The sequence below is a fragment of the Vollenhovia emeryi genome, unplaced genomic scaffold (genome assembly GCF_000949405.1).
Source record: "Vollenhovia emeryi isolate VEMERY1.0 unplaced genomic scaffold, V.emery_V1.0 DF939141.1, whole genome shotgun sequence".
NCBI lineage: Eukaryota > Metazoa > Arthropoda > Insecta > Hymenoptera > Formicidae > Vollenhovia > Vollenhovia emeryi.
In genome coordinates, this window is record NW_011967225.1 from 1,911,047 (window position 1) to 1,926,638 (window position 15,592).

Consider the following 15,592-nt stretch of genomic DNA (forward strand, 5'->3'; position numbering starts at 1 on the left):
AAGTCGCAAGCCGCAAGAAATCGACCAATCACAGCCAAAGCTGTGAAGAATACTTGGCTGTCATTGGCCGATTTCTTGCGGCTTGCGACTTGCTGCGTCCACTGTAGAAGCAGTCTAAAGCTTATTCTACAATGGATGCAAGACGCTTAAGCCCCAACGCGAAAAATCGGTCAATCACAGACAAATATGAGAAGAATGATCGACTGTCATTGGCCGGTTTCTTGCGTTGCGACTTAGGCCCGGTTTCACCAAACGTTAAATAAGGGTGAACGATGTATTAGTGTTGGTCTACAACCTTGCTTTAGGCTGGTTCTACAATAGACGCAACAGGTCGCAAGCCGCAAGAAATCGGCCAATGACAGTCGATCATTCTTCTCATAGTTGACTGTGATTGGACGATTTCTTGCGTTGCGGCTTAGCGTCTTGCGTTTTGCGTCCATTGTAGAATAAGAAGAAGAGATAGAAATTAACCAATCACAGGTGAGAGTGAGGGGAATGAACCTGTGATTGGTTTAATTTCTTACGGCTCAAGGCTTACAGCTTACTTAAAGCAAGGTTGTAGACCAACACTTATGCGCATCACGCGTGAAACGGAACGCACCCTTATATTCCTCCACGTCGGGGAACTCCCTCCCGATGTTTGGCCGGCGACGAAACGTAATATTCGCCAACGAAAGCGAGATCGCGGGGGACACCGCGGGTTAATATTCGCACGCGTGTGTAACATCGGAATTTCGCCAGCGTCGAATATCGTAACAGATACCGGTATATATACATTCGCCGCTCGGCGCGCGTGTTGAATTACTTTCACCGGCACCGAATCGTACGTGCGTGGCGGCGGCCGCGCAAAAATCTCGACAAAAATGCAGCCGATTGTCACGAGCCCGAGGCTCGCGGGAATGCAATTCCCTAACGAGATGCGAGTGCGCGGGCCCTTCGGAGATCGAGGAGCGTCGGGCTCTCGTTTCGGCTGTCGGAACAAACGCGCTTGGTTGTTTACGGGTGAAAACTTTTTCCGCAACTTTATCACATTCCTGGCATACCGTGAGATATCCGAGTTATGAAATGTTGCTTGAGTTACGCATCTGCCGTGAAAAAGAAGATTGCTTTGTCTCTTCCGTCGACAATTTCCATTGTCCATGAAAATAAAACATTTTTTGGTCGTAATCCATAATCCTTGTACAAAAATACGGTACTGTATACGCGGAGAGAATTTTCTCTTAAAATTTATCCTGAAAATCATGTAATCGTGAGACAGCGTGACATTTCGAAGAATTTTATGAGATTTTTTGAAATTTTACTAATAATATGTATGGTAAAATTTCACAAAACTCTCGTAAAGCTGTTCGAAATGCCACGTTGTCCCACGATTACATGATTTTCAGGGTAAATTCTAAAAGAAAATTCTCCATATAGAATCACTAATTCCACTATGACCGCTGAATCTCAAGACAATTTTCCGTTGCGAAATCTCAGCAAAAAATAGTTTTCCGCCGTGACAACCTTCCGTATCGAGGATCTCCGTTTGGCAAATTAGATTAGAGCGACCGCTCGCGAAAAAGGTCGCGAATCGATCGCTCGATAAAAATTTACTCGCGGAAACTCGCACCGCCGCGACTCGTTACACCAGTAATTTCGTATGGAAAGTGTCAAGGCGTGTAAAATCACTTTCAATTCCTTTCCCACAACGCCAAATTTTTCATGTCGCGCAACTTCAAGCGTTAATCGAACGTGACGTGCAAAAGTCGAACATACCAATTGCACTGGGTCGTTTTATAAATTCGTCGTTTCGGCATTTCGTCTCGAGTCGAATAAAATCGCGCGAGTTGATAAGAGAATTCACTCGGAAACGGCAGGGACGAAGTTTTTCTCAATCTCTCGGCGGAAAACTGTCTTGAGATTTAGCGATCGTAGCGGAATTGCAATTGCTTGTAGGGATTTTACACGCAGAGAAGTCTTCTTGAAATTTACCCTGAAAATCATGTAATCGTGGGACAACGTGGCATTTCGAAGAATTGTATGAGAGTTCCTCGAAATTTTGCCACACGTTAGACCAGTAGAATGTATACAGCCGCGAATCAATGGAGACACCTTTAAAAATAGCGTCAATTAATCCTCGAACCGGGATACTCGCCGAAGTGTGAAGTGCGTCCCCTCCCGCATCTATTTCTCCGAATGACATTGGCTCATTGTTCCCGCGGCGCGCTACGTTGCAATCTATCTTTTTCCAGTCGGAAGGACGAGGCTTCATTGTGTCCACAGCGATATTTTCGGAGCGTCATCTCTCCGAATGAGAGGAACGAATACGTTTTACCGGACATTCCCACGGATGTGTGCAGAAAACGCTCGTAGATTCTTGACATTTAAACGGGCGCACATGCAAAGAATGCGCATTCTTTACTTTAATCCTCCTTTCACGAAGTCGCTGCTGAGTCCGGGAATTTTATAGTCTTGCGGACGGTAACGTGTTCTTAGGAAATCAAACAGTTTTACGTATGCAAGGGAGCTGTTCCAAAACCGGCATGATACGTGTCTATATATTGTACAAATAGAGGAAAGTCCTCGATTACGAGATAGGTTTCTAATATGAGATAGCAGGTTTTCAACGCCCAAATTCAATCGCAAATCGGAACGATTGCGCAATCTAACGACGAATTTTCCACTAAACGGATTTCCCTCCGAGGGCGATAAATTCACGGTGGAATCAACGGATGGAATCAACCCAATAATTTTCAGTCTAATATGTGAATTCATATGCCGTCTCTCCACCTGTCCTGTACGCCGGTTTCTTTTCGGACGTAAACACAGCTTCGCTTAGGCCTTAGACGGAATATTGTCGTCAGCAAATTCGCGCATTTAAATCGATTTCTAATTGATTTTAAACGCCGCATTTTAACAATTTATATGAAATAATTATACAAATAGCAAGCGAAACAGTACAGACGAAAGTCCTCTATTATGAGACAGAGACACTCAATGTTCCGTGAAACAGATTTCACCCCAAGGGCAATAGAATTCATGGTGGAACCGACAGATGGTGCCTATTAATTTATCAAAAACTCCGCTGTCTCATAATAGGGCACCTCCTCCACATACATCCATGTAACATTTATATATGTATATACAACATTTCTTGTTACGTATACGGGGTGTTGCGGATAAGGTGTTCATCCGCTCGCGTACGGGTAGAGCGGGTTAAACTGAAAAGGAAAGCTATGTACCACTTTGTGAAGTTCGCAATAGTTTTCGAGTTACAGATAAAAACATCCGGGCGAATGAACGCACGAGGAGCGGTAGGCCGGACTCGGCGAGCGCATTAAACGCCTCATTTGTTTGGTCTCGTAGCAACGGTGGGCGTTCCATGGCGGGAGGTAGGGCGACGCAACGGAAAAGCATTGGCTGTGTTCTGCCGAAGTTAGCTAAGAATAAGCGCTTTATGCTGATTGGATAGATCTAGAAGAATAGCTCTATTTCAGCACAGATCTGAAAGTATAATCCAATGAACGCAAAGCGCTTAGCAAGCGCAAACTTCTGCTGGACACAGGCATTGTCACGCAGCGAGCGGCGAGCCTCAGACGACGCTCGTCCCTCACCGCAACGAGACTAAACAAATACGGGCATTTAACGTGTGCCTGCCGAGCCCGGCCTACCGCTTTCCCCGCGCTGATTCGCTCAGACGTTTCAACTAATTACTCGCCAACTGTTGGGAATTTTGCAAAACGGTACATAACTTTTCCCTTTGGTTTGACCCGCTCCACCTGTATACAAGCGGTTGTAAACCTTATCCGGAACACCCCGTATAATTATTTTGCAGTCCGCAAAACCCTCCACTAGAACGTACGCCCTTTTCACAAACAAATTCGCCGAGCGAGAAAGCCCCAATCCCGTCCCGCGCAGCCCTCGTAAGCTACGAGAGCCGGTGGGGGGGGAAAAAAAGAGTCTCCGTCGGCTCGCCGGCTCAACAGGTTGAAATTGGAGGAACGAGAGACTCACTCTTATGCCGGCGCCACTGCCTGTAGAGAAGCGCGGCGACGGCGAGCAGGAGGATCGTCGTCAGAAAGGTCCCGATCACGGCCCCGGCCACGCTGCCCGCCCCGAAGCAGGTATCCTGCGCTGGTGCCGCGGCTGCTGCTGTTGCTGCGTCCTCCATGGCTCCGCGATCGCGCTCAGGTCCGTCTCTCGCGCATATTCTCGCGCGGCTTCAACCGGTCGCGGCGTTCTTGCCCGCGACTTGCCTCCGCGACTCGCTCTCCCTCCCCCCCTCTCTCTCTCTCTCTCTCTCTCTTCTGCCTCGTTTTCTTTCTCCCTTTCCCGCTTCGTCGTGTCGTCAATTTGGCCGCATAGTTTCACGCGCGCGAACCGATCCGCCCGGGCGAGACTCCGCTTCGACGAGAGAAAAAGAAGGACTCACTGCTCCGCTCCTGCGTCTTCTCCGTCTCCTCTTTTCACGTTCCACCGATCGCCCGCCGAGTGCGAAAATTTGAAGGCGCCCCGCGGGCAGAGGGCGACAACCGATAAGCGCCGATCACCCGCGACTCTCCTGTCCGCGAATTCGAAGCGTCAGCCACGAAACGAGGCGGCGCGGCGCTTTTCCGCGGCGTGAAGTGCGTCGCGGACGGTAATCGCAGCCGCCGAATCGCGCCCCTGTTCTCGCGTTACCGCGGCGAGAGTGTCGACGCCGCGGATTCGCTCGCCGACTCGCGAGATCTCGTCTCACCGCTGAATCGATCCGTCGAACTCGGGATCCCGGCGTCTCAGCCGTCGGTCGCGGAAATGCCGGCGCGGCGAAGCATCCTTTCGCACGCTCCGCGATCTCACGTCTAGCCTGCGCTCGTTTGCGCGCGCACGCGCGCGCAAATTTCACGTCGCGAAAAGACCCGGCGATCCACACACTGCACGTCCCTCCCGACGAAGTGCCGCGCGACGTACTGAAGCGGCGCCGCGGAGCGAGTAAAACAGGTAGGCGAGCAACAGGTGCTTCTGACTCCGTCGACGGGGATTAGGGAGGGGAGGGAGATTGTTGACGCTTCTCGCCATCAGGGCCGGCCCTACGCGGCCGACGAAAAGGGGCCTGTCGGGGGGCCCCAGCGAGGGCTCTCCTAAATTTAGGGATGACGCGTAAGCTTTGTGCCAACACGAGTGATTGGTGACGGTAGGATCCACGGCTCGGTCCCGGCCCACGTCCCGCGTATTTTCTCGTTAAGGGAATTTTCAAAAATTCAGCGCTGAAGGGGTTTTAAGCGCCTAGCGTTGGACTCGGCGTTTAATCGAGATTAAGCATGAATTTCAAGGAATTTTTAGAAATATCACGCTGACGTAACCTCAAGTACGCTTCTTCAGAGTTTCGCGCTTTTCAACGAGCTGCAATTGTCGCGGTATTGTTCCAAAATTGTTGTGGAATTTTTAAAAATCAGTATATAAACATAAAATGCGGTTAGATTTGTTTAAAAATTTAGTAGCTCCAACGGAATTATAGCGTTATTACTGCCGAGTCTCGTGATTTTATTTATATTCGCGAGAGCGAGCTGAATATTTAGAGAACTGTAAATAAAAAAGTATTTGCGGATTTTTTTAAATGGAAGAGTCCTCTCTTAAATCTTATAAACATTGTATTGTTTTATTAAAACGGAGAAAGGAAGAGAGAGTCAGCAGCCAAGCAAATAAGTATGTTAATTTGTGGGACAATTGTTACGATGTGATTAAAAGTTTGGTGTTTTTTTAAATTAAATTTAATAATAACATAAAAATTGTAACGTATCATATATGATTTCTGTATGAAAACTCTGTCTAATTGTAGGGCGTTAATCTTTTTATATTAGTCAATGAAAAATAATATAATTTCGTACACAATTTAAAATTCAATCTTAATAAATTTTTCTACCTTTCTATCTTTTATATAAAAACTGCGTTGTCGTTGTGCAAGAATAAATAAACTGCGCAAACGCGTTTTACGAATTTAGAAGGTAACAATCAATTATTTCAGAATCTTGTACCTTAGAGTCTGCTTTTCAAAAGTAATCACAGAATAATCCACAGTGCTCACAAAATGTCCCGTAAGAAACCATTCAAAACTCTTGCCCGAGTGTTGCTTCGATAAATATTTTAGATTTTCAATCTCTTTTACTTTCAGTGCAGTGCCTGTCGTCGGTATCACAATTTCCGAGCCTTAGGGTGCTTTCACATGGAGCGTAAGTTGCGTAGCGTAACCTGCGTATCGCCAATCACAGGACTAGTTCAACGGAATTATTGGCCGCGTTCAGCAGACACAACTGTTGAGTGAACGCTCAATGATTTCTTAACATGATTGGCTGGATCTAAAAGTATTAGCCAATCATACTGAGCGCTCACTCAACAGTTGTGTCTGCTGAACGCGGCCATTGAAACGGTTCTATCAGAATGACCCTGTGATTGGTGATACGCAGGTTACGCTACGCAAGTTACGCTCCATGTGAATGAGGGCTAATATCCGCGCACGCGCCAAAGACCCGGCTCTCCTCCATGATCCATCGATTCAACGAGTCTCCATCCAACGCCGACGCGACGTGCTTCCTCGTCCTCGACGAACGCCGCGTTTTCGCATCGACCAGCATCGACGCACTCCGTAAATTACGGTCGAACGTGAGAGATAATCGCGACTCGTGGAGCGACGCATTAACCGACTCTCACGCTGTTGAAGAGGCAGAGGCGTGTCGTCTCCCTAACCTACTCGAGAATCCGCCAGCGGCGACGAGACCATGACCAAGAACATGATGCGGAAGCTGATGGAGAATGGCGACAGCCGCGGGTCGCATGGGAAGGCCTATAAGGACAAGAGCAAGCCCATGGACATTCGCAGCAGCAATATTAACGCTGCCAAAGGTAGAATTGCGATCGGGCGGTCTCGCGAACGCATACCGGGACTGTCCGGGACACGTCGCAGCTCGGTCGGTTATGGGGTGACGCGCGCGAGGCCGAAGAAAGCATTGCCTTATATAGCAATGAAGTCGGCGGAGCGGCTGGCACGCTCCGCCGAGCGAGATCTGTCGGGCGATCAAAATTATTAGCTATTTTGGCTCACCTCTTGGAGAACGCAGTCGACATTTTTGGACGCGAATCGACGCACGTCGCTTTCCATTTGGAATTTAATTCAAACTCAACCGACACTCTTCGACTCTGATGCTCGGGTAGGAGAGTCGGAGTGCGCTTTTGACCGAAGAACGCACCCGAGTATTTTTTTTTTTATACAAGATCTTGTTTAAATCTTTGCCATTTCACTGCGCTCGAGTGTGTTAACTTGTGTCGATTTGTGTCTCCTGAAGGTAAAGCGGCCTTTGTCGACAGTGACTGGCAGCACTTAGCGCACTTAATCCCCGCTGTTTAGCCAGCGATTTAGTTACATGGATTGTGAGCAGATATGCAACAAGGGATACTATTAAATTCACATTTTGTAATATGTGCTTGCGTTTCGTTAGTTTTTGTCTGCATAATGGAAATAATCTGAATTATTATTCGTTTGTAGCTGTCAGCGATGCGATACGCACGAGTCTTGGACCTAGAGGCATGGACAAGATGGTAAATTTCATATTTGCCATTTCTTTTACTTGACAAAGTTACATATAAAATTATTATATGCGTAGTACTTATTTATATTGCAAATATGAATACAGATTCAATCCAGCAATGGTGAAGTCACCATCACAAATGACGGTGCCACTATCCTGAAAGAGATAAACGTGATCCACCCTGCTGCGAAAATGGTGAGAAGAAAGTTTTTGTCGCTTTAAACTTGGTGAAACTTTGCGTTAACGGTGTATGTCCCACGTGTTTAGCTCGTCGAGTTGTCAAAGGCCCAGGATATAGAGGCTGGCGATGGTACCACGAGTGTAGTTGTCATAGCCGGGGCATTGCTAGAGGCAGCGGAACGTTTGTTGCAGAAGGGTATTCATCCCACTTCGATCAGCGACGCTTTTCAGAAAGCGGCATCTAAAGCAGTGTCAATTCTGACGCATATGTCCATACCTGTTGACCTGAGCGACAAAGAATCTCTTGTAAAGGTCGCAGCGACGTCTCTTAATTCCAAGGTCTGAATGCGTTTAATGTCAGAGGAGAGTCCCCTATTACGAGATTCGATCCTAATGTGACCTATCTCACAATAGAGGAACTAATATTATACTTTGGCAGTTTTGTCTTATACAATTTATTATGTACGTAACAATTTAACGCTTATATTACTTCAGGTTGTACACCAACAATCTAGTCTTCTTGCACCACTGGCCGTGGACGCAGTATTAAAGGTTACAGAGGAAGGAAAGGAAGTGTCAGTTGACTTGAATGTGAGAGAAAATTCATTATATTGCTATTATGTTATTTAGGTTGCGGTCAAACCGCCGCTACAAATGCTTCGAAGCATGTTTCTCTTCTCCTTCTATCTTCTCTGAAAGAGAAGAGAAGAATACTTGAAAACCTTTGAAGCGACAGCTTGACCGCAGCCTTAATAAACTAGCGGACTAACATGAATTTGCTTATGTGCTCTCCTCTCACAGGATATCAAAGTGATAAAGAAGTTAGGAGGTACCGTCGAGGACACTGAATTGGTAGATGGATTGATATTTACCCAGAGATCTTGCAATGTTAACGGCCCGAAACGTATTGAGAAAGCTAAAATTGGATTAATCCAATTTTGCATCTCGCCGCCGAAGACCGACGTGAGCATCGCGACGTAACTTGATACAAATGTATTCGTTTTTACGTCTACGGATGATAATCGGCTCTCTGTAATTTCTAGATGGATCATAATGTTATTGTGTCCGACTACGCAGCGATGGATCGTGTTTTGAAGGAGGAACGTGCCTACATATTGAATATTGTAAAACAGATCAAGAAGTCGGGCTGCAACGTGCTCCTCGTGCAAAAGTCGGTCTTGCGCGACGCCATCAGCGACCTTGCGATACATTTCTTGGACAAAATTAAGGTCATGGTGATAAAAGATGTGGAGCGCGAGGACATTCCCTTCGTGTGCAAAACGCTGGGTTGCAGGCCGATCGCGTCGCTGGATCATTTTGTGCCTGAAAATCTCGTCAATGCGGAGCTCTGCGAGGAAGTTCAAACTGGAAGTTCGAAATTTGTTAAAGTACGTCTATTTTTAGAAAAGCGAAAATGACTACAAATATACGTTATCTTTTATCTGTTGCAATTTGCAACATATCTAAAATATAAATTATGCGTATAATGGATTTTTTCTTCACACAGATCACAGGAATTCAAAACCACGGGAAAACAGTCACGGTTCTCGTACGTGGTAGCAACAAATTAGTGTTGGAAGAAGCCGGGAGATCACTGCACGACGCCTTGTGCGTTATTCGGTGTTTGGTGAAGCAACGAGCACTTATTGCCGGCGGTGGAGCACCGGAGATTGAATTGGCATTAAAATTGGGCGAATACGCAGTGACCTTAGGCGGCATTGATGCATATTGCGTTAAGGCCTTCGCAGATGCGCTTGAAGTTAGTATCAAGTGCATATAGTTCTTTTGTAGATGGACTTTAAGAATATCCTAATCATATGTACTTCAATTTACTCCCTTTAAGAAAGGATTATCATATCTATTTGTGTAATTGCTAGTTTTGTTCTTCGATTCTTATTCTATCAGTAGAATATTTTTTTCACTCAAAATTCTTTACATTATTTGCGGATCACGAGAGTGGTCCTCGATCTTTTACTTTACAAACCCTTCTGTCACATATTATTCAGTATCCTAAAAACGTTTCACTCTATCTGAGAATATGAAATTACAATTGACTACAATTAACCTGAAATAATCGACACAATGCTTAATAATCTTGTAACTTATAAATTACAGGTGATTCCGTCAACGTTAGCCGAAAACGCGGGTTTGAATCCGATAGCTACGGTGACCGAACTTCGCAATCGACACGCGAAGGGTGAGGTAACAGCGGGAATTAATGTTCGGAAAGGCGCCATTACTAACATACTGGAGGAGAACGTGATTCAACCGCTGCTAGTTTCTACTAGCTCGATAACTCTCGCTTCTGAAACTGTACGCAGTATACTGAAGATCGACGACATTGTCAATACGACTCAGTAAGTCACGGGACGCGAGTTAAAATTGATTCCGTATTTGCAGTAAGTATAATTAATAAATGGCGCTTGTGTAATTTTATGTTTTCGTTATCTATATAACGTGATTTTCGTTACAGACTCACGTACACGTTCATCACATTTGTTTCACTGGTTACAAAACTCTGTATATTAACAATTACAAACGTATGTGCTCTATGCAAAAGTTTTTCCACAATGTCATATTTTTTAAACACGTTAACACTGAACAATAAAAACCTGTAACATTTCAGTGTGAAACAATAATTTGTATTTATTTCGGCGTAAACATACGAGCGTATAAAATTGTCAAGTTCCATTTTGATCTTTGGAACGCCGCAGGATCGTTTTTCAAATCACGAAAATTTTCCTGTCTTACTACTAAAGGGGAAAAATATATGTTTATATTTATCATATAATTCGGATGCAGAAGTATAACTTTGTATTCGAGACATTCTATCGACCCTCTAAAGATTGATAGAAAAATCTTCAAAAGTTTCCCGGCTTGTTATTAAAGGAAGAAGTGATAAATTTTTTTGGGGGGGAAATCCATATAAATACTAATATTTGTATCTAAAATATGATTCTCTTAACGCTTTAATCGAAATACAACGTTATGCAACGGAATTCTAGCCAAGTAATTAAACAATTAAGTACATCTTGCATATAATAAAATATATTATCTACATTGGAATACATTGCATTTTTATCTTACATTATAAGTCAACTGCACAATCATATCTATTGCTTTTAAACTCTAAATTGGATCGTAATAACAGTCGTTAATGCGATTAAGTACATTCATATGGTAGCTGCATTAGAAATATCAAAATTTGACACATTAAGCTGCGTCAAAAATCTTAAAATTTACATCAAGATAGCAATACTTGATGAGAGAAAATTTTCCATTCCGCATATTGCAGATGAATATGCGCAATATCGTTGTGCGTTTTTCGTAACAGCGATAGTTCTTATTTTTATGTCAATAAAAATAGAAAAAAATATGATAAAACCAAAAAGATAAAATTTTGTTTTAATACGCGAGGTATAAATCTGAAACAAACATTAACAAGTATAAAATTTTATGTAAGAACAATTTTATGATAGAGTAACAAAGGATATACTCTAGATTTTTACCAAAAAAGCTATATAAATAGATCGTTTATTATATAAAATAAGGAAACGTTCTTTGTTTATTACTACTTAATAGGTTCATTTCAATGTTTGTAGAGATATTAGTTTTATACACCCCCTCCCCCCAATCATTAAACGTATAAAATGTTTTACAATAGCGATGAAGAATTTGGCCCACCCGTATAAAAATAAAAACATCTTATAAATATGTAATAAGTATTTCACCTTTCTGGAATGTACATATCTCTCCTTATGTATAAATCTTCACACATTCTCGCACAAGACTCACGCAGATGTATAGTATCTATATATAAATTACAATCTTCATTCAGAAATAAGTATAAATTTCTATGTATAATAATATCAACCTTTATCTTTCAAACAATATATAAGAAGTAACATTAGCAACTTTTCCTGGAATGCAAAGGAGTATTTCAAGTGAAATATTGATAAATTAATTTATCTTAGAAACATGGGAAGAAATCTTGGCAGTAGCAATGGGAAGATCATGTATCAAAATATGTCATACATGTGTACGCTTTCGTATATATATAAAAAAGTTATTAAAGACTAAACTTTCTCATTGCAGAGTTTACCTCAGTCATTATAAAATAGAAACAATTTGCATTAACGGGATAGTTTTCTTAAAAAAAAAAATTATATCCAAATATATAGTCACTTCAAGAAGCTCGTAAATTAAATTTTACTTTTTGCACTCCGCAATACATTTCCTGACTTTCGCATATGTAAAATCCAAGATTGCTCTTGGATATATGTTCGATGTTAACATTCAACTTCGTAATTATTTATTTATATAATTCACTAATGTATAATAAATTGGTCACAAATAAATACTAAACTATCCTGCATTATACGTTACTGAATAAATTTTGTATTTTCCATGAGAACTTGCGCACAGTTTCGAGTAATTTACAAATTAAATAAGAAGTTTTGGTCTCTTTCTCTTTTTTTATATTACCATCGCGGGCGGATTTGATGGAAGCTCCATTGCTGATAAGTATTGTTTATGTCACACGGCATCAGAGATAATTGCTGAGTTTGGGGATGAAGTGCCACACACTTCTTGTGTACTCTATGTAACAGCGTCTTCGTTTTCTGCAAACACAAATACGTCGATGCGACGTTCGTGTAAAATTTTTGTTTATTTGAAATTTTTATCGTCGAAGAACTACAAACTTACGTCATCATACTGCCACGGGCCGTCTACAGTTCCTAGTCGACAAAACGCGTATTTTACACCTTGGCCGTCTGCTTCAATGCATCTCTCACCGACGCCTAATTGACCCTTGGCATTCAACCTGATGAGCTAATGAGAGAAATATACAGGATTGAAGGTAATGAAACATAAAATAAAGAAACGATTGTGAGGCGAAGTAGAGTAAAAACTAAGATATTAGCAAATTACTTGATTGTTTCCAAACCCATGGCAGTGGGAAGTAGCCATAAGACTCGGCGGTGCATGACCCATAGTGTCCAAACATGATCCAGTTGCCACATTTCGTAGCTGAGGAACGATTGTCGTTGTTCAACACGAAAGTTATACATAAAATTTGTGGAGAAATCTTAAACCTACGCGTTTGTTTCACGCAATTTTACGCGTACCTCTCCCCAGTGAACATTCGGCGGCAGCTCTGGAAATTTATCCAGCACATCGTACGCCACGTTATCCATAAACCATTGAAAGCTCTTGCACTTTTTGCGTTCCTTGAAGAGCAATTGCTCAGTTATATCACCGTGATCGAGCAACTCCGCGAGAGGTTCTCTGGTATAAAAGAATTTCTTGTGTTTCTCGTCGAACCACGTTTCTATAACTCGCTTGTAGTTCTACATAAAAGCAATTCATTTCATGACTATATTTCTCCATTTCGGTAACGATCAGTGCATACATGCATACACAGATCACTCACAATAGTTATCAATGGTCCTTTCTTCTTCTGAGCAAGTTTACCGAACGTATAAGGCATGAATCCTCGGTAAACGTGTCCGACGTGCGAGCACGGTACCCACAGGATACTTCCGCCGCATTGCCATATCTTGAAGGACAATTCGAAATTTTCTCCCCCCCAAACGAGCAATCCCTCGTCGTATCCGCCCAGTGATAAAAAGTATTGTCGATTTATCGCGAACAGGCCACCAGCGTGCGTCGGCGATCTGTAAGTCGTACACAAATGAGATTATATTGGGGGATAAACTAAAGATAGGCGGGAGATTACGTAAATGAGATAATATTGGGAGATAACCGAAATAGAGATAAACGGCAAAACTGTACGCAGAAATAGAAATTGCACCTGTACGGCATGCTGTCGTGTGCACGCGTCTTGGCTTCCCGCCTGGGCAATTCGTTCTCTTTATACAACATGCCCCACTCGAAAATCCCCCTGTACAAGTGCCCTTCTTGATACACAGGACGATACTCGAAGGTCTTATGATCGATGCCGTCTATCACAGGAACAGTCATTACGTTTCTAAAAGAAAAATTGCAAAGCCGCGTCGTTCATAGAAGAGCCGAGGATTTACTATCGTACTTTCTACTTGATAGCGCACTTGGAACTTTTTCCAAGTTACACGCTCGAGAATGTCATTGAAAACGATATTCCGTCATTTTGTTCCGATAAGATTGCAAATTGAATTACCTATTTTCAGCAATCGGCGCTAAAAGCGGAGGCAGCCAATTTACATTGACTTCGCAATGAGCGTCTAAAAATACTATCACGTCGCCCTTGGCCTCGCGCGCTCCTCGGGATCGCGTTCGTATCAAGCCTTGTCTTTCGTAGTTTCTGAGTAATCTAACTTTCCCCTCCCACTGCTCGACATAGGAATCCAAGTCGCCTTTTAAATTCTCTGGAAGGGATCGCATTCGTTTATCGCACATGTTAATTACCGAGCGCCACCGGACATCGTCAATTATCGCGTACCCTTGTCGGAATAATCATCGACGAGAAGGATCTCTTCTAGAAACTTCGACGGAGTGCGGTCCATGACACTTTGGATGGTTCGCAGCAAAACGGACCAACCTTCGTTGTGGAAAACTATAATGACACTGGTACGCGGTAATTCATCTGGGTAGTTCCAATGTTTACATCTGTATTGTGAAAGAACGAGAGACAGAGAAATGTGGAAATTGAATTGAATTATTAGCTGTACGAGACGAGACTCACTCTCCGGGTCTGGTGTCTGGTATCGATCTCGACAGCGAGATCTCATCGGAACATACCATATTCATACCGTAATCGGATTCAGATTGCTGGACGTCGTTCAACTGATCGTCCCTCAAAACGTGCGGCTTGCCGCCCTCTCCAGGGCCGGTTCTGACCGGTACATCACGCAGCTCGTAATTTCCCAAATCTTCTACGAGCACTGGCACCTGCGTGGAATAACGTTAAATATATTGTCAGGCCAAGTGGCATTGACGAGCGAAAATTGGGGTGTTCGATGGCGAAGCGCAAAATTTAATTTCAGTATTAAAACCTGATAGAAAATTTCGTGTACACAAATATACAAAGTGAACGGGATAGATGGAAAACCAAGTACCGCTTACCTGTTTCTTACCAAGGCCTTGCGCCCAGTATTCCTTTATGTTGTTCATGTGACTGTCCGAGGAGAAATTAAGGAGAATGTACAGGACCAGCAGCAGCAGCGTGCTGCCAATCAATATGTGGAACAGGCGATTTCTTCGAAGCTGCACAATCCTCATCTTCCCCAAGTTGCGTGTCTGAAAACGCGAGCGCGTTTAATATCGATTTTCGGTGGCCGTGACGCGGGACCCGCCGCAGGGCCTCGTCGACGACGCGCGTTACTTCGCGAGCAAAAGCTGCGGGAATCGGTAGTTCGGCCGCTGCGCGACCCGACGGAAACTAACTCGTCCTATTTTCGCTCGGCGATTCCGACAAATAAATAAATGAAATGTGCGGTACCTCTCGTCGCAGGGAAGAAACCGGGACAACCCAAAGCCGGCTCAGTGGCGTGCATTCGTCGACGTGTCGAACGTCAATAATTATCGCACGTTCGCAGCCTGCCTACATGTTCATTGTATCAAAACTGTGTCTCCAACATTTGCATAAAAGCAGCCAACGTGTCGCCAGCTGTCACGTACTAAAAATACAGAAGCAGGGACGCTGCGTACGCAGAGCGCAGGATGCTGCGCGCTCGCCGCCATGTTCGGACCACGGGCTCTTTCTATACCGACTAGACTGCTCGTATCTTGCCGCCATTTTTGTTACCGAGGAGAACGGAGAGAGATCACGGAATATACCAGTGGCCTGCGTTCGGTGGAGAAGTTGCTCTGCAATTATTGTAAAATTTATGAATCCAATTGGAGGGTGCCCCTAGGCCCCGGTATTCATA

The 15,592-nt window shown here is 43.7% G+C and overlaps 3 protein-coding genes across 3 annotated transcripts in view; 1 reads left to right on the forward strand and 2 right to left on the reverse strand.

The window, feature by feature from the left end:
- Positions 1 to 4,953, reverse strand: part of LOC105567046 — a 40,473-nt gene extending 35,520 nt beyond the window's left edge. Inside the window, exon 1 of the mRNA XM_012021579.1 lies at positions 3,994 to 4,953. Coding sequence (XP_011876969.1) covers positions 3,994 to 4,150 — 157 coding nt within the window. The 5' untranslated portion in view covers positions 4,151 to 4,953. The remainder of the gene's footprint in view (positions 1 to 3,993) is intronic.
- Positions 4,954 to 6,469: 1,516 nt separating this feature from the next.
- On the forward strand, positions 6,470 to 10,357 carry LOC105567048 (T-complex protein 1 subunit delta). The gene is made up of 10 exons (XM_012021580.1): positions 6,470 to 6,858; positions 7,499 to 7,551; positions 7,647 to 7,736; positions 7,809 to 8,060; positions 8,217 to 8,312; positions 8,523 to 8,684; positions 8,765 to 9,109; positions 9,229 to 9,480; positions 9,837 to 10,120; positions 10,195 to 10,357. Exons 1-9 carry the CDS (start codon positions 6,735 to 6,737, stop codon positions 10,080 to 10,082), a joined length of 1,620 nt encoding a protein of 539 aa, XP_011876970.1. The 5' UTR covers positions 6,470 to 6,734; the 3' UTR covers positions 10,083 to 10,120; positions 10,195 to 10,357.
- Positions 10,358 to 10,750: 393 nt separating this feature from the next.
- Positions 10,751 to 15,371, reverse strand: LOC105567049 (N-acetylgalactosaminyltransferase 7). The gene is made up of 11 exons (XM_012021581.1): positions 15,163 to 15,371; positions 14,787 to 14,960; positions 14,407 to 14,612; positions 14,164 to 14,330; positions 13,882 to 14,089; positions 13,537 to 13,713; positions 13,156 to 13,399; positions 12,851 to 13,072; positions 12,654 to 12,752; positions 12,429 to 12,554; positions 10,751 to 12,343 (listed from the first exon to the last, which is right to left on the reverse strand). Exons 2-11 carry the CDS (start codon positions 14,940 to 14,942, stop codon positions 12,203 to 12,205), a joined length of 1,746 nt encoding a protein of 581 aa, XP_011876971.1. The 5' UTR covers positions 14,943 to 14,960; positions 15,163 to 15,371; the 3' UTR covers positions 10,751 to 12,202.
- Between the last annotated feature and the right edge of the window lie 221 nt (positions 15,372 to 15,592).

Coding starts and splice junctions, on each gene's coding strand:
- LOC105567049 (XM_012021581.1), bottom strand. CDS start 14,942: ATGAGGATTGTGCAGCTTCGAAGAAATCGCCTGTTCCACATATTGATT. Junction 13,714..13,881: donor GCGCCGATTGCTGAAAATAG/GTAATTCAATTT, acceptor TTTTTCTTTTAG/AAACGTAATGACTGTTCCTG. Junction 13,073..13,155: donor AAGGACCATTGATAACTATT/GTGAGTGATCTG, acceptor GCTTTTATGTAG/AACTACAAGCGAGTTATAGA.
- LOC105567048 (XM_012021580.1), top strand. CDS start 6,735: ATGACCAAGAACATGATGCGGAAGCTGATGGAGAATGGCGACAGCCGC. Junction 6,859..7,498: donor CAATATTAACGCTGCCAAAG/GTAGAATTGCGA, acceptor ATTCGTTTGTAG/CTGTCAGCGATGCGATACGC. Junction 8,061..8,216: donor CGACGTCTCTTAATTCCAAG/GTCTGAATGCGT, acceptor ATATTACTTCAG/GTTGTACACCAACAATCTAG.